The sequence below is a fragment of the Coniosporium apollinis genome, assembly GCF_000281105.1.
Source record: "Coniosporium apollinis CBS 100218 chromosome Unknown supercont1.25, whole genome shotgun sequence".
In the NCBI taxonomy this organism is placed as follows: Eukaryota; Fungi; Ascomycota; class Dothideomycetes; genus Coniosporium; species Coniosporium apollinis.
In genome coordinates, this window is record NW_006913287.1 from 73,211 (window position 1) to 94,434 (window position 21,224).

The following is a 21,224-nucleotide window of genomic DNA, read 5'->3' on the forward strand; positions in this document are numbered from 1 at the left end:
GAACAACGGGCGGGCCTGCCCCCCGAACCTCCAGAGAAAACTGCTTAGATGCCCCTTAGCGCACTCATCTAAAGATCATGGGCGAAGCCAGATGTTGTAGGAAGATGAGCAATGGCTCGGCGTGGTCCCGAACTGGTCCCAACGGGGTGCCGCGGGGTCGGGTCAGCGTTACGGCCGAATCCGTTTTTTTGGCGATTCCTAAGAGAGATAGCTTAGAAAGACCAAGACGACTTAAAATAAATGATCTTCAGTCCGTGGATAGGTTATCGTCATGGAACATCTAATTCACAGAGCCGAATCGGACAAGAAAGACTACGACAAGGGAGCACAGGCTGCGAGCAGACGCTCCTCGAGGCTGAGTATCCCAATGAACAGAAAGATGCCCGGAACGCTTGGAAGCACGACCGTTTTGGCTGACGACAAACCCGGATCGGGTCGAGCAGGGTCGGGTTTAGATCCGGGGACAAGGTGCGTGATACATAGCGGGACGACCAGTCGGGGGCTCGAGGCTTGCAGAGGGCCAGGTCTGATCAGCGTTTGGTGACCTGGCTGTGTGGGCAGGTTGCCCCCGGGGAACAACAGCGGTAGAGTCTGGTTCTGCTCTGATGTCGTGATAAGCATCCGCCGGTTGCACACGTGAGGCCGCAGGCAGCGAGGGCGTCAAGGACAGCGCCCCTGTGTGCTGGTGGTGTCGCGCAAAGATGATTGGAATGCGATGCCGTCCCATTGGTAAACCCCTCGAGGGGCGGCAGGACTCACGCTAACAGCGCGCCCAGCGGGCCTGACGCCCTGACCCAAGCCTGGCACAACCCCTGACACCGGCGCGCTCGCCATGGCCCGCGGTGTTTTGCAGCAAAATCTCGATGAGCGGCGCAAATGGAGGCATCGGTAGCCCAGACTTGTAGCCAGCCTCAATTTGCAGGTGAGAAAGAAGGACTCTGGGCGCGGCGCCGTGGCTGAATCGCAATGCACAGGCCGTTGCGACGGCGCACACGGACTCGCCGGTCGATGAAACAAGAACGAGATCCATATCCTGCCTCTCTCCATGCCGTGGCCAAAACTAGGCCTTGGTCTCACGTCTGCTTGTGAGGGCTGTGTTCCCACTTGATGCACGCTCGCTTGAACTGGCTCGAATCAGGGCAGCACGGGCAATGCAGCGGCGCGACAATCCTTCGATCGCCCGCGTGGCATCCTCCACGAGAGGGGCCTGTTTCCTGGCACTTGTAGGGGTGATCTGCATGTGCCTTGACGCGCCTCGGCTTCCAGTTCGAGCTCTCCATGTGGTTTGTGCTTTATCAGATCTGCGGCCGGCTCGCCATGCGGCGTGGCTGGGCCGTCGGTCCTTCCACATGGGCCTTTCCAGGATCCGGGCGGCATGCCGTGGGTTTTTTCCAACGTGCTGCAAGCCCCACCCCTGGACCCCTTGCAACGACAACAGCGCAGAATGAAAGGAAACCCGCAGCAGGTTTGGCAAGCGCTGCTGCAAGTAGACGAATTGGTGGAGAGGGCCTCGGATGCGATTGGCTGCCTATACGTCCTGCGAAAGGGGCGACAATGATTTCCAGCTTTTGGGATGGCCACGCAGACGTGCCCTACCACGCGGTGTCAGGATAAAGTGCGAAACCAGAATGCAGCGTGGTCCTATTTTCGGGTCAAGGTGCCTATCAACGAGGTGCCAAAGCAATGTGGAAGCGGGTAAGGGCAACGACGTCCGCATACCTTATGAAGATCGCTGGATCGACGCCTTTTCATGCCTCAAACAGACCAGCTTGGAATCTCTTAAGATACAAGGGACAACCGGAGCAGATTGTTGAGCTCACCCTGTCACTTCGTGGAAAGAAAAAACCGTTCCTACTAAAATCGCATCTTCACCAGAATCACTGTTTTTACCTAGGAGACAGAACTTCAATAGCCACGCTGAAGCGACAAGGACGTATAGATGTTTGTAGTATCTATGCCTACACGCTCTTACAGCCGATCTTATGTTGTTCTGTCAAGCTTTGAAGCATTGCAAAGTCGTGACATTGGTCGGGAAGCGTCTTGATAGGAACGTTTTTTGGGGGCTACGGCGTGCCTGTCTAGCGTTGAGGCTACCTTTTTGACGTGTACGAAAATGGTCACTAAGCTCCACATAGTGAGCCACCACCCCGCTCAGGTTACGCCCTTGTATCGGATGACGAAAAGACGGGAAATAAGACGTTGAAACCCGTTAGCATCGAGGTCTCGACTGACGTCCCGTTAAGGTGATAGTCGGCAACTGCCAGTTTCATAGCTAGGATATGGCTGCCAGAGCACATGGTTGTTTCCCAGGCAGGTGCGACCGCTTTAAATCTCCATTGGAGATGAAAAGGAGACGAGTCTTTCATCACGCCAGATGCATTGGTGAGCCCTTGTCTCATATGTACGCGGAGCAGTCCAGCCATGTCGGTGTTGATGCAACGATGGGAGCTCACAAATCCGCTAGCTAATGCCTCGTCCCTCCGTAATCTACCAGAAGCCAGATCCCAGTCCATTCCTCCCCCTCTCCAAGTGAGATAGATGGACCCGCTAATGACCTTCGCTCAAATGCTCAGAAACGTAAATCAGATGCCTACGAAAGCAAAGCAACCCGCAACCCTATCCGCTCAGCCAGTCCATATCATCCAGCAAACCGGAATCTCGTGGCTTCAAGCCGACCAAGCCCTTCTCGGGGAGCGACATTGCGGCGCCGGTACGAGTTTGTGAAGTCCTGCAGCAATGTCCTGATTTTGCGAAGGTCGCCTGCTTGTATGCGTCTGTGCGATCGGCCATTGTTAGCATGCAGGTTCACGTTGCGGATATTTAATAAGACAAGCATACTGAGTGATGTTGTTCAGCAACCGCTCCGACTCCTGCGGCGTGATCGATCCTGGCGGTAACAGGGCCACGGTATTCCGGACCCACGCTGCAACCTGCTGCGGCATCAACTGGAATAGCGCCAGCAGCACGCCTGACGCGTCTGGAAAGCAATCGCGCGGGAAGCTGTACATCATACCGGTCATGAGCCGCTGGACCATGACTTCGCCATGCGCTGTCACTAGCTGCTTGACTGCGGCCTGAACTTCTAGCGGGTTACTCGAGCGCTGTTGGTCGAAATTCGAGGATGGGGAGTCCTCAGATCCGTAGGCTAAGAAATCGCGCAGGAAGTGCAACGTCGCTAGTAGTGGCTCTTCTTTGAGAAGCGTAAGTGCTGTTGACGCGGCCTCCATTATCGGACCCATGAGGGGTGACGATATGGCTCTGTACGGATAATAGAGGAGCGAGTCTAGGCAGAGGCGGTAGAAGTCTTCGATGACTGCAAGACACCCACGTTAGTAGGGTTTATGTAAGGTAGAGGGCGCGTCACTGACCGTCTGGTAGTTCCTCCGGAGGTAAGTCGTTGAGGGCTTTGAGGAATGTCTTCGCCTGTGTCTCAAAGAAGTGGAAGATTGCGTCAGTAGTAGCTGGATCCACATGCTCTGCCCCGTCAGAAAACTCGCGCACAATAGCATCTGAAGCCCATAGGAAGCATCCTTGCCTCGTCGCCGCAAAGCCAGCCGCGAGCTTCTCCGCAAGCTGGGGCAGCAGCGGTGCCATGGACGTACGGTAGGAAAGTACCATGTAGCGCCAGCACCGGCAGACGCGCTCGAGGATTGGGGTGAAGTTGAGGTTGTTCTCCGCGATGATGGCCAGCACCGGAAATATTTCTTCGCAATACTTGACCGCGGGGTTAGGTTGAGTCGGCTCGACATACGGTTGTATCCATTGCATGAAGATTGTGATGAGTTGGAGTTTGTCTGTTGCAATAACATTAGCTGGCTATTCCGAGAAAACTGCGACGAACTGTCTTACCAGCGAGAGCCAACCTTGACTTCTCGTCCACGGCGTGTTGTGCCATCGTCATCAGGGACTTGATAACTGGGTCGCAGTACAGCTTCATGGTAGGGTAGATCTGGTCTGGTGGAAGTTTTGCTATTACCGATGCGACACCGTCAGTAACCTCGTCTTGACTGCTCGGTGGTAGCTTATCTAGCACAGACTCGTAGAAGTGCTGGAGCTGAGGGATGTAATCTTTCAGAAGATCTGCGCAGTCGTTGCAGAAGAACTTAAACGAGAGCGCGGCAGCTCGGATGACTTCTTTGGAGGTGTGGTCGAAGGCCGCCATGATGTAGTTGAGCTGCGGCTGGAGAGTATCCGGGTGCTTCGAAGTCCACTCGGTATACCGGCCAAGTGCCATGACCGCCTGGAAGCGCACCTTCTGATGATCGGGTATCTGGACTATGAGCGGCATCAAACGCGGAAGCATGATGTTCTCATCCGATGGGACCATCCGGCCCATTGCACGCATGCTGAAGAGCGGCGCTTCAAGCTTCTGCCATTCAGGCACGTGACCGGCCGATGCTTGAGGTCCGTAAGTGCTGACCCAGTTCTCAATGAGCGCGTAAGACTTCTGCAAGCATTCAGTCACCCCGATGACCTCACAGCAGTCTTTCAGAACGTCGCCCATCTGGTGTCGAAACTCCCGGAATTTCTCTTCTTGCTCCCTGTCGCCCTCGAAAAGATCCCTCTCATTTCCGCTCTCCGGTTTAGGGTATTCCAGATGGCCAATCATGATATCGACCAGCTTCGAGTAGATATCCACATACTGCAATCTGGCTTGTATGTATTTTTCCAGTGTCAAGTATTGCTTCAGCTCATACCAGAAATTGAACGTTAGAGATATCACGTCTCGCTCTTGATCCCGGACAGCACTCTCAAGGATAGCTTCCACCAAGGCCCGAAACTCCTCGGGCATTCGCGCGATCAGTACGACCCAAGATTCACCTGCCTCGGCGAACAGTCTTGATAGACCTTTGAATGTCTCGGTGTCTTCTGTTTCCGCGGCCTCTTGGAGCATGGGCCTTAGCGCGATGACGCGCGGGTATAGCGTTTGTATGATGTTCAGACACTCGTCGACGTCCCTGGTTTCCTTGAAGAGAGCGGACATACACTCTATTGCTGCCTCGAATGGTTCAGTAACCGACAGGGCGTCGATAACGATGTTCAACAGGGGGGAGTTCACAATATCGTTGACGGGAACTTCTCGTGTCCATGAGGTGATGCATTCTATAAGCTGTGGATTTTGGGCGGCCGAAGCTGCGTTTAGCCGTTAGCAACTGGTTTCGATTCCATCTTGCCGGAGGTACTCACGCGAAGACTGAGCATACTGCGTCAGAAGGTGGAGAACTTGCTGAGCATTGTCCTCTAATAGCTCCCTCGTCCTTTCACTCAGCTCCTCTTCCTACGATATGATGCATTAGACTGTGACTCTCGATGGTGCTGCTGCTGGAAGTCGCCCTCAAGCTGGTGACGGCTCGGCCGAACGTACTGTCAAGTTGATCTTGCGTCCTTCTGTAACTTCTTCCGGGAGGACACGCAGGAAGTCGAGCGCACAGGGCAGGCTCTCCGGGTCGCTGCCTAGAGTAGATACTACGAGAGGCAGAACATCTTTCCACTCTGTCATCTGTATGGCCAAGTTCGCCAGGCACACGCACAGCTGTATCCTGATGGGCTTGGGTCCCGCACGGTAGGAGGAAAGAAGACCAAGAAGCGTGTCCCGAAGGGAGGGGAGGGACTCTCGCGGGAGCTGGTGGAGGTCGTAGACGATCTGCCGTGAGTTAATACACACCAGCGATCCAGCGCGCAACCGCTTGTGGCTTACTTTGCCCTTGAGGGTTGTTGCAGCAAACAGCTTCGCCTGGGCAGATGCATCCCGAGCTTGCAGTATCGCAAAGGTCGTCGTCCAAGCCTCTGTCTGTAGTGCTGCCGTGAGTAAATCCGACCAGATACGGCGAGACGACTGCTGGGGACTAACCGACTTCTGAAAGGTCTCCAAGAACTCGTGTGCCCGACCCTTCTGCGCGCGGTCAACGTTCCCCTGCATCGTCTCGAGTGCAGCCAGAACAGGCGCAAAAGCCTGCTGGGCCGGGCCGTTGGTAGCCATGATCATTCGGGGCGGGCGCGCAGAGGGCGGGTGGTGCTGATCTGATGGAGAGGCGGTTTATTGGGTGCGTTGCATGAAGCGACTCGGAGGAAGGTCGAGAGAGAGCGGCTAAGGGAGTCGGACGTTCTCAAAGGGCGAGGTAGAAGTGAGGTGTACGGCTTTGTGCCATGACGGCCGTCCGCATCTCCAAAATTCGTGTCCCACCAGATGTCTTGGCAACAGCTGCCTCGCGTCTTCGCAACTCGAGCTTGCGCCCACTACCGCAACAGCCAAATCACAATCTCTCACGCGCAAAACAGCCACGAAGACCTTTGCCGAGACTTCGCTTCAAAGCATCTGAAAGCCCTACGATTCCAGCTCTGACAGCCTCACGAAACCTCGCCTATCATGAGCGGACGTCCCGGAGGTGGCCGCGGGAAGGTCCTCCTACCACCCATCAACTTTATATTCCGCCTTCTCCAACAACACTCGACTGTACAGATATGGCTATACGAGCAGCTAGGCATACGGATAGAGGGCAAGATTCGGGTGCGCTACCAGTCAAGTCGAATACTGGAGACCCGTGACAGGCGCTGACCGGGGTAAATAGGGATTTGACGAGTTCATGAACCTAGTCATTGACGATGCTACGGAGGTCAAGCTGGCTACCAAGACGGAGGAAGAGTCTCGGCGACAACTGGGTAAGCATAGTGCGCGGTCATATCAGGCTGAATTTGCATTGACGCAGTTTTAGGACAAATTCTCCTAAAGGGAGACAACGTGTCACTCATCCAGAGCTTATCGTGAGCGTTGCAATGTGATGAAGGGGAAGCAAAACTGGGATGTCCGGAGCTTGCAAGAAGCGTACAGATGGCGCAATCGTTGAACAGACTGGAGGATGCACCGACGTACGACGTTGCGCGTACCAACCGTCTCACCAACTGCGACTTGTCAGTCACGCCGCGATAGATTTCCACCACCGGTAACCAAGGCGTCTAGGCGCCAATCCGTAGAATCCACCGGCACGAGTTGGTCATCAGGTAGTACTTGCTCAGACAATGCAAGACCCACTGTTTGCTCAGCTGTCAGTACAAGACATCGGTTGGTCTCACGGAGCACGTCATGGCTTACCCAGAAAAGGCATGTTCGAACTCGTGTTTTTACGGGAATGCCGCAGACACCTCTCCATGAAGAAGTCATAAAATCCCTTGCCATGTCCCAACCTGCCGAATTTTGTGTCGAATGCCATTCCTGGCATGACGATCAAATCCAGTCCTGTTCCTCCGCCTTCTCGGATGACAGTCCGTCCATCTGAAACACCATTATCACCGAAGCAGTTCTCTCTGCTGGATACAGAGTCCGCATTAAGAGATGGAATGCCCCACTTGTCAGGCTTGAGCGAGTCGTAGTCTGCTAGCGAGTGCAGCTGCAGCATGTCCATGATTGAGCTGGGTTGCTCTGCCTGCGCATTCTGCAACTTGTGCGTGTATGGCACGAAGACCTTTTTGCCAGATTTCAATGCATCGTGAACAATCCCCACGGTTGATATCTCCCCAGACGGCATGGACAGGTAGATGCTGATACGTTTCGCTGCCTGGTACTCTGGCATCGAGATTAACCTTTTGACCGCACTCGACGCTGCGTGAAGTTAGTCCGCTTGCTTGGATCTCTAACAGATCATCATACATTGTCTCGCAACTGCATCCTCTGAGATTTCAGAAAGGATGCTCTTGATATGCTTCCTCAGATCCTGCTTTGCAGCCTTGAGAGCTGCCATTCTGATGCCAGTAACACTGCAAGCCGAACAGTGTCAGAGCAGCAGTCCTGCGTGATACCCGGAAAAACTCTCGTTACACGCCTCCTCTGCTCGTTGAGCCTGAGGCCTACAATCTATTCTCGGGAGTTGCTGCGGGTGATCCAACTGCCCTGTCGATCGTGGAAAATTCGCCGCCGTTTGTTGGTGGCTGCCACCCCTGTCAACGCCCGAACACTGACGCCGCCCGGCCCCTTCTCCAGCGTTGAAGAACCGAAGACCTTTGTCTATCCACACGACAGACACTCCCCATTGCGCTCACCACACCGACAGACAAACATGCTATCCGCCGTAGCATCGGTACTTCTTGCAGGACTCTCCGTCGTCGCTGCGCAGCTCACGGATCCACGAATTGTCGGGACTTGGTCGTCGAAATCCAACAGTACATTCACAGGGCCGGTATGTTGACCGCACTCAGAACCACTCGCGGCGGTGCACACAGGCTTACAGAAGGGCAACAGGGCTTCTACGATCCCGTAAACGAGAAGTTCACCGAGCCTCAGCACCCTGGCATATCGTACTCTTTCACCGAAGATGGCTACTTCGAGTCCGCATACTTCCGAGCGATCGCAAACCGTACGTTATCCACTGGACTGTACAACTGGAAGAACAGCATGCTGATCTGCTTCTTGCGCACAGCCCAACAACCCCAGTGCCCGAAAGGCATAATACAGTGGCAGCATGGCAGATACACATTAGCGGCTAACGGCCGCCTCACCCTCACTCCCTTCGGTGTCGACGGCCGCCAGCTCTTCTCCGATCCGTGTATCCACCCGAACGCGATATTGACCCGGTACAGTCAGTCCGAGGAATTTGAGGTGCGCAACACATTAATCCTAGCCCCACGCCCACACGCACGTCAGCTAACGCCTCTATTCTTGACTAGCGCTACGAGCCCGTCGCCAGCGATCCCTACCACAATATCCCCCGTCTGAACCTCTTCCGCTTCGACGGCTCGCCCGTGATGCCGCTGTACCTGGTATACAGACCTCCGCAGATGCTGCCGACGAAGACCTTGAACCCCACCGGTGTATCCGCGACCGCCACGAGCAAGAGCCAGAAGTTCAAGCGCTCGAAGGGCTTGGACGAGACCGAGCTGCCGTTGAACCACAGAGTGCTCAGCAAGCGGGAAGAGCTGAGGCACGCCACTGCGGACCGGTGGTGGTGGTTCGGGGTAGCTGCTACTGGGGTCGGCGGGGTGTTGTACTTCTGCTTTTAGGCGCTGACAAAAGTGTGATACGATTTAGAAGTGGGCATTTCACACGTCCAAGGATATCACGTATGTTCATACACGTTTCATCGCATGTTTGGAGTTGGTGGGCTGGATTATAGGGGGCACTGAATGTCTACTTCCCATATCTTGTTTGAGTCACTGCAGAAGGATCTTGCAATCTTTGTTCAATAATATCTTCCTGCCGCGGGCGTTTCACGTTACGTTATAGTGGCTCTTAGGGTATCAGATCCTGAGGATTCCAGCAGCAGCGTCAATGGACCTCGGGCATCAGTTATCCGTACCAAAACGCATGAGTTTTTCACATCAGTGGCTTGCTTATCTTCTCTACGTCCTATCATCTATCTCACAGAGTCTCAAACAGCCGACCATCCGCTCATCCAGCTTCCAATAGCGATCACTCCCTCAATGGCTCTTCCCGTCGACCTTCTCAAACTTCAGAACACTCATATCAACGTCGTCAAACGCCCGAACCTAAACCGCACCCACGTCAGCCATACTCGGCACATCACAGCTCCTCAACCCAGGCAAACGCTCACATTCAACGCCTTCCACCCGGCATAAAACTCGGGATCGACGCTCTCCGCCCACACGCTGGTCCCGCACTCCGCGCAGAAGTAGTGCGCGATGCGCTGCTTGTGGAAGAAGTACTTCTTGGCCTCGTGCTCGCCGCGGATGAAGGTGACGGACGAGTTGGGCAGATAGAGGAAGTGGTACCCGTTCTTGACGCAGATGCTGCAGTTGCAGTCGGTCAGTTGGGTGGAGGTGAGGGCGTCGGGGAGGGTGGCGGTGAAGCGGATGCGGGCGCAGTGGCAGCCGCCTTGGTGGGTTGCTTGGGTCGAGGCGTCCTGGGTGGGGGTATCTGGGGTAGGAGTTTCTTGGGTTGAGGGGGCGTTTGAGGACATTGTGGAGCTGGATTGGGGAAGGGGAGCTGGGCAGCGATGTTTGGAATTGTGGAGGACTGGATGGACGACGGGGCTCACGGTGAGGATCGGCAGAAGACGGTCATCGGGGTATATACACGCATACACGGGGCATATATACGCACACACGGGGCTTGCAGTCTCCCAAAGCATCTAATAATACGGTACACCGACACGCTCGGCCTGTCTTTCCCGCCGCGTTGCCTATGCACGCAGTCACGTTGGTGGCTGGAAGAACGCGGTCCGCCTCGTATTCGACGGGAAACGAGTCAAGCAGCCTTGTCAGTACGGCTAGACTTAACTTCAAGAGGACATTTCAAGCGGTAGCAATCGGCGATGTACTCTCCAGCACGTTGGGTGTCGAGGAGAAAGCACTGCTTTCGAGGCACCGGCGGAGCAATACAAATCCCGTCTGGGGCGGTGAATCTTACACATGCCCCGGAGATCATGTAACGTTATTCCATTGTGGGGCTGCACAGTCGGTGGTCATTGAGCTCGCTCACTTTCGCTCGCTATGGTCCCTTGATCGGTGCCTCGCTGCGAGGCGTCGAGTGCTTTACAGTCCTCGTCCATAGTGGAGATGTTTCAGCACGGCGGGCGGGGAAACAAGCCTCAACGCGAAGGCTGTTCAGCGCTCTTTCACTGTCGATTTGATATAGTGATCCGCGGCCAGCCGCTGAAATCACTTGATATAAATGAATGATGGGGCGACAAGCCTTAAGTTAGCATTGCAGTCCGTATTGTGGAGCATTATATTGATCACTCAGGCAGCAGAATAGCATGTGATACGCCTCGAATCAAGAGCGGCGGGGCTTTCAAGAAGCTCACTCTCACTGCAGGTGGTGAGTTTGAGCTCAAGGTGCCTGGTTCTCATCTTCGCCCACTCATACTCCACCATCTTTTCTGCCTTGTCCTCGTCCTTAGCAGTGGTTCCCCCCGGCCACCGATAGATCAGCGAACGGACCAATACGATGCCACGAACGCCTCAGCCCTACCTAGTGTTGATCAAATTTGCCGCGGCGCCACAGCGCGTCTCCTTGCTCAGATCTTCCATCATGTCTCGTGTCTGCTTGGCACGGAACAGGAAACTGGGAAACCCGAGGAACACGCCTGGTTGAGTACTGCTGTCCTTCACTTTCCTGTAATACCTCTTCTCTAGCTGTTCCTGCCAGTTGTTGCTCTCTTTGCACTTTCTTCCTGCCTTTGTACATTGCGCGGCCTTTCGCCGGCTTTCCTTCCGGATACTCCGGCTCGACAATTAATTATCTAGGGGTCTTAGTACCCACCTGGAGAAGCTGCCCCTGCGTGGCTCAATTGTGATACAACACTCGTCACTCTACGTAGACTACGAGCACCGGCCCCTCACGAGGCTCGTTATATCCTCAATCCTTTTTACAAAGACACTCCCTGTCCATAAGCACAATGGCGGCCTCCGCCTCGAATCGTACATTGCTGATAGACGGACCACAATGGAGTAGCAAGCCCGCATGGAAGCTGCCAGGATGGGCAGAGCCGCTGGTGTGTAAAGACGAGCATGTCTACTGGAAGCTCACGGCTAACGAACGTCACTGCTGCAGATAGTAGCATCCATCCTGTTTGGCGCAATGTTCATGACGAGGCGGAGAGGATATCGTATATACGGACCACAGCGCAGACACTATAAGTCGATCCTCGACGACCCATCGGCCGACTACTCCTCGCAAGAACCCCTGACGTACGATTCTGAGAACGAGGACGATGCGCGAGATCCAGTAGCCGCCGCAAGACACCTGCCCAAGCAGCGGAACTGCTGCGGCGTGGTCGTCCAGACGCCCAACACCTCGCGTTTCAAGAACACCATCCAGAGCCGGATACTGCAGCGCTTTCCGTTCCTCGTAGAGATGCTCTACTGGGTCATCAACTATGCATTCTACCGCATGACGTCAATCGCATCGCAGCGGATATTTGCAAAAACTGGCATATGGAATGTGGCGCAGGCGCATGGCATTGCAGTGCTTGAGACAGAGCAGGAAGGCTGGCTAAGCTTCCTCTTCCCGATTCAGGAGCGTACTGTTCAGTATTGGTTTATGCATGGGCATCAAGACGCGTTGACAGTGCTGAACAAGGCGTACGCGCTTATCCATATTCCTGGTACTGTAGGGCAAGTCGCGTTGGCCCTTCAAGCAGCCCCTGATGGTGATTACTGACGTTTCTCAGATTCATCGCCTGGTATTACTATATCGCCCCTTCTAACCCACGTTCGCCATCGCACGGCGTACCATGACCCTCACCAACTTCCTCGCTTTCATCACATTCGTCTTCTACCCCTGCATGCCGCCTCGTCTTCTGCCAGCCGAGTACGGCTTCCTCGATACCGTCCGCCATGACGACGCACAGAGCGTCTGGATGAGTGGCAAATACGTTAACTCGCTTGCCGCAATGCCGAGCATGCACTTTGGGTACGCTTTCTGCATCGGCTGCACCCTGATCTACCACTCTGGCGTCTTCCGGCGGACCCTCGAAAGGGGCGAGTTCCGAAAGTCAACGTTCTGGAAAGGGTTCTACCTGCTGCTTGGCGTCGGGTATCCGGCGATGATTCTTACCACTATCGTTGCGACGGCGAATCATTACTACTTGGACGCGTGTGTGGCGACGTTCTACGTTGTGCTGAGCTTCTTTTGTAATAAGATTTTCTACGTCTTCCTCCCGCTAGAGGATTGGTTCCTCTGGCTTGTCGGGGCGGAGAAGCCTACACCTTCTACTGGCGAGCGGTTTAGGGAACGCGGCGGTCGGATATGAGCTCTCAGAGCTCTGGTGTCGTATTAATGGGCGATCGTTGGGTGTAGAATAGGGATGCATAGCGTGTGGATCAGGTGCATTGGGCTGGCGTAGAATTATCCATAGATCCTAGGGAACTCCTCTGCTGAGGGGACTTCGGGGAGTAATAGATCATTTTTACTACCAAGAGCCTGCCTGTCTCGAATATAAAATCGCGAAATACCCGCGCGCAGGCTGCTGCAGGTACCGGCGCGAAACGGAGCTTGGCGCGACGACGAAGCTTGGGCGGGCGAGCTCGAAGCTCCGAACCACAGCTGTCGCGCACACCTTCGAAAGTGCGGTTGTTCGGTTCGTTGTTATCAATCGCCGTGTACAGTCCTTGAGCGCGCTGTCACTCTTTTTCTGAATTTGCCACTATTTAGTCCGGCCTTGACAATCAATTAGGCGGAAACGCAATTGAGAGGCTGTCAGTCCTCCGTCCACCAGCCTCCGTTTTACCCAGCCCCAGATCTCGTACCTGCAACTTGTGCCATTGCGCGCTTGTAGTTCTCAATCGTGGGAACCAAAAAGCGTTACAAGTTCCTAAATCACAGCCATGGCAGACCCAGAAGTCCGAGTCGAAGCTACGCCAACGGAGGACACACCGGCGGATGATGTCGCCATGGCAGACGACGGCGACGAAGCCGAGGCGAAAGCAGGAGACGGAGAAGAGGTTTCGACACTCCCTCAAGCAGAGGCGCCGAAGCGGGCAACATTTTTAGAGTGCGCCTCTAGTCAACGATGCGACGGCGCGTTGCGCAAAGCGCGTCGCAAAGCCTCCAAGGCACCCAAGCGCATGTGCTGATACTGGTATAGCTACCTCAAGTCTCCAATGGTGGAGCTCGTCCTCGGCACCGGCTCCGACCAGGCCGTCCTAACAGCGCACCAAGCCATGCTCGTTAAATCCCCCTACTTCGCCGACGTCTGCGCGCAATTCAGCGAAGGCTCCAAGGTTCCCCCCTTCCCTCCCTTCCTCCCTCCCTCCCTCCCTCCCCCGCCCCTATACCACCCGCTAACGCCCACAACAGCGCCGCATCGAGCTCCCCGACGAAGACCTCAACGCAACCGGCTCCTTCCTCGAATACCTCTACATGGACGAGTACTTCCCGCGGCGGCTCAACAGCCACAAGGACTCGCCGCTGGAGCCCGACGACAGCGTGCCCACGCCCGACGACTCGGGCGCCGCGCTCCTCAAGCACGCCAAGGTGTACACCATCGCCGAGAAGTTCGGCATGCCGGCCCTCAAGTCCCTCGCGCACTCTAAGATCCACCGCGCCACCTCCACTGCCAAAGGCGAGATCGCGTACGCGCGATACGTGTATGATAAAACGAGCGCCAGCGACGAAACCATCAGGAAGCCCGTCGCGGCGTTCTGGGCTACGAGGAGCCATGTGCTGCGCCACGAGGCGGAAGCGGAGTTCAGGGCTATGTGTCTCGAGTATCCGCAGTTTGGCTTTGATGTGCTGAGTCTGGTGCTTGATATGAAGGAGAAGAGGGGGGAGAGACATGAGGGCTCGAGTCAGCAGCCGCCGGCGAGTGGGCGGAAGAGGGCCCGGGTCAGTCAGGGGTGAGTATGTGGAGATGCGCGGAAGCGATTCGCGTTGTGCTCAGTGGGGAACGGGCCGGGTGCTGAAGACTCTGAGGGGTTGCACCGTCGTGAGATGGGGGGGCCAATATGAGCGGCGCTCGATCTAGAAAGCTAGGATATCATCTAGTTTCTGCAGGAGGTTTATGTACGTTCATCTTCTTCACCTGTAATGTAGCTGTATCTGTGTGCCATCAATTCAGAGAAGAAGTCGACAGCTCGAGTTCTTGACGATCGGAACGCTGGCACACTACGCGTCAGATTGACAGTGCTCGGGTACCGCGAGAGATACAGTCGAGGATCATGAAACCGACTCGCGGTGGACAGATTAACTAACATAGCCGTTTCCACCACAGGACTGTCCAGCGATCACCCCATGATCAACCGCTCCATCTCGTCCACCTGCTTTGGCGTATCGGTGAGGTTCTCGTATCCTTCCTCGGTGATGAGCACGTTGTCTGCTACAATGTCAGCGCACTGTCTCTGGAACCCGAGCACAAAGCCACCACGCAAACCAGAGGGGAAGTCAGATACTCGCCTTCGATCCTCACACCTCCGACCTCCCAATACCTCTCCAATACCTCCCTATCAATATACTTCGCATGCTTCTCATCCTCCAGATACGGCTCCACAATGAACCGACAAAAGTAAATCCCCGGCTCGACCGTAATGACCGCCCCAGCCGGGACCTCACCCCTGACCCTCAGATACCTGAACATTGGATTCTTGTCCTGATAGTTCGCATGCCCGCCCGTATCATGCGTGTCCATGCCCAGATAATGCCCCAGCCCATGGGGGAAGAACGCCACGCTCGTCCTCGCCTCGAAGATCTCCTCCCTCTGGCCTTTAAGGATTCCGAGACGGATGAGGCCATCGATAGCGATCTCGTGCGCGTGCGCATGAACATCATCCCACACCACCCCCGCCCTCAACATCTCAATGCACGACCGCTGCATCTCAAGCACAATGTCGTAGATCTCCCTGCTCTCCTGCGTAAACCGCCCGTTGATCGGAAACGTGCGCGTGATGTCCGACGCATAACACTCCAGCTCCGCGCCCGCATCGAGCAGCAGATTCAACTTCCCAGAGAGAGGCTGGTCATTGCGCACATAGTGCAACGTCGCAGCGCTGGTGCCGCTGGCAACGATCGAGCTGTAAGCTTGGTTGCGGCAGCCGCGCTCGATGCACGTCTTGAGGAAGATGGCTTCGAGCTCGCGCTCATTGGTGGCGTGGGAGACGGCGCGCATGACGGCCGTGTGGGCGGCGGTGGAGACGGTGTTGGCGGCCCGGATTAGGGCGATCTCGTAGGGGGTTTTGCGGACGCGGCATTCTTCGATGGCGGGTTTGAGGGAGTCGAACTTCGTCTCGCCAAATGGAAGAAACGTGATATGGTCGGACACCTGACCGGGAATGGCGAAGACGGTGGATTTGGAGGTTTCGGAGGAGGCGAGATAGCCGTTCACTTCGGTCGAGGGGAGGACGGCGTCGACGTCGTATCTTGAGCGGTTAGTATATGCCAACGACGTGAACGCAAGAGTGAGGGCCGGAAATTGTGTGATGTTTCCACTGCGCTGCGCCTGCGAAAGATTGCAGGGCATGTTATAATGTGCTTAGAGACGCAGGACAGGACGCGTAACAGCATCGATAGAATTGAACAGAGAGTGATAGTTGGAACATAAAGATAAAGAGATACTTATGGAGACATATTCTCTTTCTGCTATTGGAAACCGATCTCTTGGGATATGGCGGGCCTAGAACTACAATACGCAGGAATAATCTACTCACTTCTCCAACGCTTCCTCCGTTGTCATAGGCAGGCCAGACCACACGACCTCTTCCGGATTAATGGGCGGGATGAACAGCGTGGATTTGTCTGCTGCGATGTCATAGGTGAAGTAGCAGTCAGGCAGCTCGCAACCGGTCAGATAGTAGAAATAACGGCGTTGTCTATTCCGGGTTAGCAGGGTCTGTCTCGAATGCTTTAGAACTCGAAAGAGGTTGACGACGAAGGGCTGAAAGCAGCAGCCGTTGTCCACTATATGTAAAAAGCAATGAGCTAAGGAGTAGTACCGTCTTCTACTTACCTGAAAGGTGCTTCCTGGTCGTTGTCCTACAGGGTTTCAGAGACTAAATTAGTCTCCGCTGTTGCTTGCTCATGGATGCCTCGCTGGGGTGTCTAGGCAACGTACTTCGTTCATCTTTGTCTTCTGGCCCTCGAGATAGATAACTCCTGAGGCTTCTCCGCCATGGGCCTTGATGTACTCGACCACCTTCTTAACATGAGCTTTGGCTGGATACTTCCCTTTCAAAACATCATCGGCTAGCTCGGACATCTTGCTGAGCAAGTGGTATTGCTCTGAGATCGGCTGGTGAAGTGTTCTAGTTGTGCCTCTGTCAAATATGACTTGGAAGATAGAGACGACAAGGTAACATCTAGGCCGATGGCTCAATTAAACGACCTACTACGGTCAGACCCTAGTCAACAGGCTGCAATAGGTGAATAATTCAAATCCCTGATCTATCATATGGTGTTGGATGCCGCTGCTTACCTTGCTTGTCACTTGCGTTGTTGATATGATGTGGGTCTCGTGGCATTCGCTTTCCGTGACGTGACATCGCAAAGCACGATCTGGAGCACCAGATCGGGATACAGCTCTACAAGAAGGCATGAGTGCCCCCTGCTTCTTCTATGTGTTACATGGCTAGCTAGAATCCTCAATCACAGAAGAGCATCATACAGTTAGAGATTTCGATCCGCTTAAGTTGCCGACCCTACGTTGAAATTCATGGTCACCGTAGACCGCTTTGAAACAAGCTATTAACGTGTATCTCATCAGAGAGATGGCTCTATGTAAACGCAAAAGCCCCGAGTTCGTAAATGTATCGCCAACAAGCCCTCCCGTAACGCCGTGCCAATGCATTATACCCTAAATAAATCACATTTTATGCCGCGAGCACAATGCCAGGCCCCGGTAATCTTAGGCCGGAAGGAGGCTTTAGATACGGCAAACGCAAACAGGTGCCAAGAGCAAACGCTTAATCCTTCCACCGGGCGAGGAACCTTTCCATGTCGTCTGTAGGCTGAGCGGCGGCAGCGACCTGATAGTGCTGTCAGCAAATGACATGCCCAACCTGATTAACTTGGAACAACCCACCGTATTCTCCATACTCGAAAACTTATAGGTCCTCGACTGCGTCGTTGTGGTCTTCTGCTTCGGCGTCGGCAGCCAAGTACGAGCAATCTGAAACGAGGTGCTCGGAAACAACGGCTTCATGTCTTTCTTCGAGATCTTCGTAGGCGGCAGTTTCTGCATCGGCGCGAACTTCATGATGCCTGTCTGCTCTAGGTAAGGTACCCCGAAGTCGCCCGCCTCGGCCGGCGCTGGTAGCGCTTCGGCCGTGTCCTTTTGTGTGGCGGGGCCATCAGTGGTGGTGACGCTTTTCAGGCCTGTTATGACTGCCGCTGGGAAGACGCCAGTTACGCCTTTGAGAGTGAAGCGATTCGAGTAGTTTGTGACGCGGCCACCGGTTTTCATCACGGAGATCATCTGAAGGAAGCTGGAAGTTTGGTCAGCCCCTGACCCTAGACATCGCCGGTCGCGAGTTTTCTTCCCGCCGTATGGTCTGGCAAAGCTGACGTACTATGCGTTCTTCGTGTCGGCACCGACGCCAATTGAGATCGTGGCAAGAGCTTGATTGCCGGTAGTATAGACGCCTTTTGAAATTAAATTGGCAAGCGGTATCTACACACGCAGCCCGGTCAGCAACCCGCACGCAGTCCGCTGTGAAGCCGCCGAATAAACCCACCCATTCGCCTTCTGCGTTACCGCCAGCGCAAAGGAAGAGGTCGTACGAGAGAAGATCCGTTATCGGAGGAGCATCGCCGGATTCTTTCCACTTTACTGTTATTGAAGCAGCTTGTACGCCCACTGTGATAGTGTCGCCTGCGGCAGGTCCTGTGAATTCAACATCTGCGAATGCGAAAGGGGCGAGGGTCGCCAGCAAGGCGAGGAACCTTAGCCGCATCTTCATTGAGCCTGGTCAGTCCAATGGGTCGTAGGTCCTGGAGCGGTGCTGCGTGTCTGTGATGAGCTGTGGTAGGGAGGGTTGATTGCGCGATGCTTGTGATGGTAAACGGGTTCTGCTGGGCGCTCGCAATGGTGAGCCCTGCGGCGTAATCAATGCGGAGTGGCGCGGCGCTAGTGCTGCCAGGGCAAGCGCAGCCATTGGCTGAGTCTCAACTAAGAAGAGGCAGCAATACAAGTATTTTTTATCGTCACGTGGATTCTATCAGCATGTCAAGGCCGAACAGCTGTTGGAGTATCTCTATGCACAGAACCGTGATATAGGAACACGACGAATAACCTCAACTGTCCATCCACAAGTTTCGATCGCCAATCCAATCGAATTTTGCACAATGCGTACCAGAAAGATGGGGTACTCGCTGTTTCCTTCGCCGTCGCATACTCCGCAAACACCGTAAAGAATGCGTAGAGTACAGACAGAGGCCTCCATTAAGCAGTTTACGCCGACGTAGTCGCTGTCGCTGACGATGCCGTCCGTGTCGGTAGCCGCGGTTGAAAGCTCGCCGGCGTCTTGCCAGCGAAGGCAACCGCTCTCTGAGCTGCCTTCTGGAGGGAGAGGTTCTTGCTGTATAGCGTCTCGCTGTTGACCTGCAAATCGAAGTCCAAAAGATAACAAAGACTGATTTCCAGCACCTTCAACTCTCGCACGCTGACGCCGCCTACTCCCGCGAAGCGCTCATGGTGGTACCTCAGATCTTCCAGCGCCTTCATGGCCACACGCAGACTCGCCAAGACCAGCCGATGGAGCGTCCGGTTCGTGATCGGTACGAGCTTCTCCACCACGGAAAGCTTGTAGATGTAAACACCGGCTGCTAGCCAGACGGCCGTAGACATAGGACAGTATCGTTGCAGGCGGATGAGATAGTCGTTGAGGGCCACGTTGGCAGGCCTCTTGCTGAAGAACCGCCGCGCAATCGCCTGTTGCTGGACACGCTCTGGCTCGGCATCGGCTCCAATGTCTCCTGGAAAAGGCTCGGACATGTGGGCCTCGGGACTGCCGACCACGACATCTCTGAAACTAGGTGCCTCGATATCGTGGGAAGGCACTGGTGTTGCCGGCCTCGACGTGCTCCGAACCCTGCCTTCTATCCATGCTTGTCTGCTCCTAGGCGTGCCCGGACGACTGATCGGCGGTGTTGGTGGTATGTCTCCGGAAACTAAGGCCAGCGCCTGAAGCGAACGACAGAACATCTTCATCGCGGTCTCGGGTGCGATATCTGAGACGACCCATTGCCCTTCGGCCGGTGGCGACGGAGCGTCCCTGTTCGGTGATCGAATAGGTGGTATGACGCCTGTGTCGGCGGAGGGATTGGGGGGTGAGGGCGGCTCGGTGCCGGCTTGTGAGGGAGAGGTAGCTCCCCTGGTCTCGCTGGATTGCTCCATTATGGATGCTTGATGTCGATGTCGATGTCGATGTCGATGTCGATGTTGGTATTGATTTAATTGTTGATGTAGATGTTACGGAGGCACTCAAGTTACCCAATAAGTATGATGGTCGACTTCCTTGCTCCTTCTCATCTGGGCGGCCATCCGTCTAAACGGAAGGACCGACGAGGCTGCTCAGGTACGTCTCTGATTGTCCACATGCACATTCTTTTTTTCGCAGCGGGGTCAAGCTCTGGCCGCGCGATTGAGCGAGTTCAGGCGACGTGACAGCAGATGTATCAACCTGAATTTGGAAGAAGAGTTGAATCGAGCGGTACGGTCTAGGGTGGTTCCTTGCCAATAGCAGAAGGCAGTCCAATGTCAGACGTTGGTACTGCAACTAAAATGTGAAGCGTGCTAAAAGAGGCCCACCATGCGCCGGTAACTGGAACCCGGTGATGGGGCAGAGCACTAACGCCGCACGAGATACGACACTGTGAAACTGAGACGAGAAGGTCCTCGTCTACGTGCGGAGGAGACGGCATGGCTCTTAAAAGGGCGATCAGTGGTCAACAGCCGTCGACTCTGCACACCATCCCGTCCGCGCACCACACGGCGGGGCGTTTCGAGGCGGCCGCCTCTGACGCTCGCAAAAGGCTGGGGGAACGGCTCGGAAGGGAGCCCTTGACCCTAGTGCGATCGATTGCAGGTCACGTGCCGTATCTCACAGAGTTCCGGAGCTGTTTCTGCGGACGACGGACTACGGCCTTAGCTAGAACTGGAGACACATTCGAGGAACGAAGAACGAAGAGTGCGCCAGGGTTTTGAAGCGCGATCAAGCGCTGGAGCCCCACGATGAGAGCCAGCATCCCTGCATGAAGATCATGTGTTGCGCAGATATTGTATCCCATGGATGCTTTCGACTCTATTCAGGCCTAGAACGTGGAATCTCACGAGCAAGGCACTACGCACTCGAGTCCGGCGTCGCAGGTCGTAACTGCGTCTCTGAGGCACATATTCATGACGGCTCGTACCGTATGGTGGCGTGGTAGCACCTGATACAGGTACGCGCGCCATATTTACCAGATCATGGAGTCCTAGAGCATGGCTCAACGACACCTGCTGCCATGCTCTCATCTTCATCAACCATCCGATGTGACTGCGGGCACTGCTGTTAACTGTAGCGGTATGACTCGGCCGCTAGCAAGCAATTGGAGCAAGTTTTGAAAAGCCAAAGCTCGATCAAAGAGTCCAGCACAAGATCATGCAGAAGATTAGGTCGGTAAACACCGACTATATAGAGTAAGGAGTAATTGCCGACAAATTCCACCGTTGGCGGAAACAAAAGTTTGGTCCGCCGTTGAGGGCAGAGCGCGTCGGGTATCTCGCAGGAACTTTTCCCCTCCCATCACATAGCTCATCAAGTCGTCCCGGTTGAAGTGACGTCCGCCACACCAAAGCTATCTA

At 54.9% G+C, this 21,224-nt stretch overlaps 11 protein-coding genes across 11 annotated transcripts; 5 read left to right on the forward strand and 6 right to left on the reverse strand.

The window, feature by feature from the left end:
- Positions 1-2,638: 2,638 nt before the first annotated feature.
- Positions 2,639-5,980, reverse strand: W97_05296 (uncharacterized protein; the record flags this gene model as incomplete). The annotated part of the gene is made up of 8 exons (XM_007783180.1): positions 2,639-2,774; positions 2,839-3,313; positions 3,369-3,794; positions 3,850-5,133; positions 5,188-5,278; positions 5,366-5,644; positions 5,699-5,791; positions 5,852-5,980. 8 exons carry the CDS (start codon positions 5,978-5,980, stop codon positions 2,639-2,641), a joined length of 2,913 nt encoding a protein of 970 aa, XP_007781370.1.
- A 387-nt stretch (positions 5,981-6,367) lies between these two features.
- W97_05297 (small nuclear ribonucleoprotein E) lies at positions 6,368-6,766 on the forward strand (the record flags this gene model as incomplete). The annotated part of the gene is made up of 3 exons (XM_007783181.1): positions 6,368-6,508; positions 6,570-6,660; positions 6,714-6,766. The coding sequence occupies 3 exons, from the start codon at positions 6,368-6,370 to the stop codon at positions 6,764-6,766; spliced, it is 285 nt and encodes a 94-aa protein (XP_007781371.1).
- Positions 6,767-6,910: 144 nt separating this feature from the next.
- W97_05298 (uncharacterized protein) lies at positions 6,911-7,736 on the reverse strand (the record flags this gene model as incomplete). Its single annotated transcript, XM_007783182.1, has 3 exons — positions 6,911-7,029; positions 7,091-7,597; positions 7,646-7,736. The coding sequence occupies 3 exons, from the start codon at positions 7,734-7,736 to the stop codon at positions 6,911-6,913; spliced, it is 717 nt and encodes a 238-aa protein (XP_007781372.1).
- Positions 7,737-8,051: 315 nt separating this feature from the next.
- W97_05299 (uncharacterized protein) lies at positions 8,052-8,991 on the forward strand (the record flags this gene model as incomplete). Its single annotated transcript, XM_007783183.1, has 4 exons — positions 8,052-8,171; positions 8,234-8,348; positions 8,412-8,590; positions 8,659-8,991. 4 exons carry the CDS (start codon positions 8,052-8,054, stop codon positions 8,989-8,991), a joined length of 747 nt encoding a protein of 248 aa, XP_007781373.1.
- A 417-nt stretch (positions 8,992-9,408) lies between these two features.
- On the reverse strand, positions 9,409-9,908 carry W97_05300 (uncharacterized protein; the record flags this gene model as incomplete). Its single annotated transcript, XM_007783184.1, has 2 exons — positions 9,409-9,477; positions 9,543-9,908. The coding sequence occupies 2 exons, from the start codon at positions 9,906-9,908 to the stop codon at positions 9,409-9,411; spliced, it is 435 nt and encodes a 144-aa protein (XP_007781374.1).
- A 1,622-nt stretch (positions 9,909-11,530) lies between these two features.
- On the forward strand, positions 11,531-12,112 carry W97_05301 (uncharacterized protein; the record flags this gene model as incomplete). Its single annotated transcript, XM_007783185.1, has 1 exon — positions 11,531-12,112. One exon carries the CDS (start codon positions 11,531-11,533, stop codon positions 12,110-12,112), a length of 582 nt encoding a protein of 193 aa, XP_007781375.1.
- A 73-nt stretch (positions 12,113-12,185) lies between these two features.
- Positions 12,186-12,704, forward strand: W97_05302 (uncharacterized protein; the record flags this gene model as incomplete). Its single annotated transcript, XM_007783186.1, has 1 exon — positions 12,186-12,704. One exon carries the CDS (start codon positions 12,186-12,188, stop codon positions 12,702-12,704), a length of 519 nt encoding a protein of 172 aa, XP_007781376.1.
- Positions 12,705-13,278: 574 nt separating this feature from the next.
- Positions 13,279-14,293, forward strand: W97_05303 (uncharacterized protein; the record flags this gene model as incomplete). Its single annotated transcript, XM_007783187.1, has 3 exons — positions 13,279-13,445; positions 13,539-13,674; positions 13,751-14,293. The coding sequence occupies 3 exons, from the start codon at positions 13,279-13,281 to the stop codon at positions 14,291-14,293; spliced, it is 846 nt and encodes a 281-aa protein (XP_007781377.1).
- Positions 14,294-14,676: 383 nt separating this feature from the next.
- W97_05304 (X-Pro dipeptidase) lies at positions 14,677-16,640 on the reverse strand (the record flags this gene model as incomplete). Its single annotated transcript, XM_007783188.1, has 5 exons — positions 14,677-14,765; positions 14,861-15,804; positions 16,093-16,254; positions 16,392-16,417; positions 16,497-16,640. The coding sequence occupies 5 exons, from the start codon at positions 16,638-16,640 to the stop codon at positions 14,677-14,679; spliced, it is 1,365 nt and encodes a 454-aa protein (XP_007781378.1).
- A 703-nt stretch (positions 16,641-17,343) lies between these two features.
- On the reverse strand, positions 17,344-18,333 carry W97_05305 (uncharacterized protein; the record flags this gene model as incomplete). The annotated part of the gene is made up of 4 exons (XM_007783189.1): positions 17,344-17,406; positions 17,463-17,865; positions 17,950-18,050; positions 18,115-18,333. The coding sequence occupies 4 exons, from the start codon at positions 18,331-18,333 to the stop codon at positions 17,344-17,346; spliced, it is 786 nt and encodes a 261-aa protein (XP_007781379.1).
- A 497-nt stretch (positions 18,334-18,830) lies between these two features.
- Positions 18,831-19,775, reverse strand: W97_05306 (uncharacterized protein; the record flags this gene model as incomplete). The annotated part of the gene is made up of 1 exon (XM_007783190.1): positions 18,831-19,775. One exon carries the CDS (start codon positions 19,773-19,775, stop codon positions 18,831-18,833), a length of 945 nt encoding a protein of 314 aa, XP_007781380.1.
- Between the last annotated feature and the right edge of the window lie 1,449 nt (positions 19,776-21,224).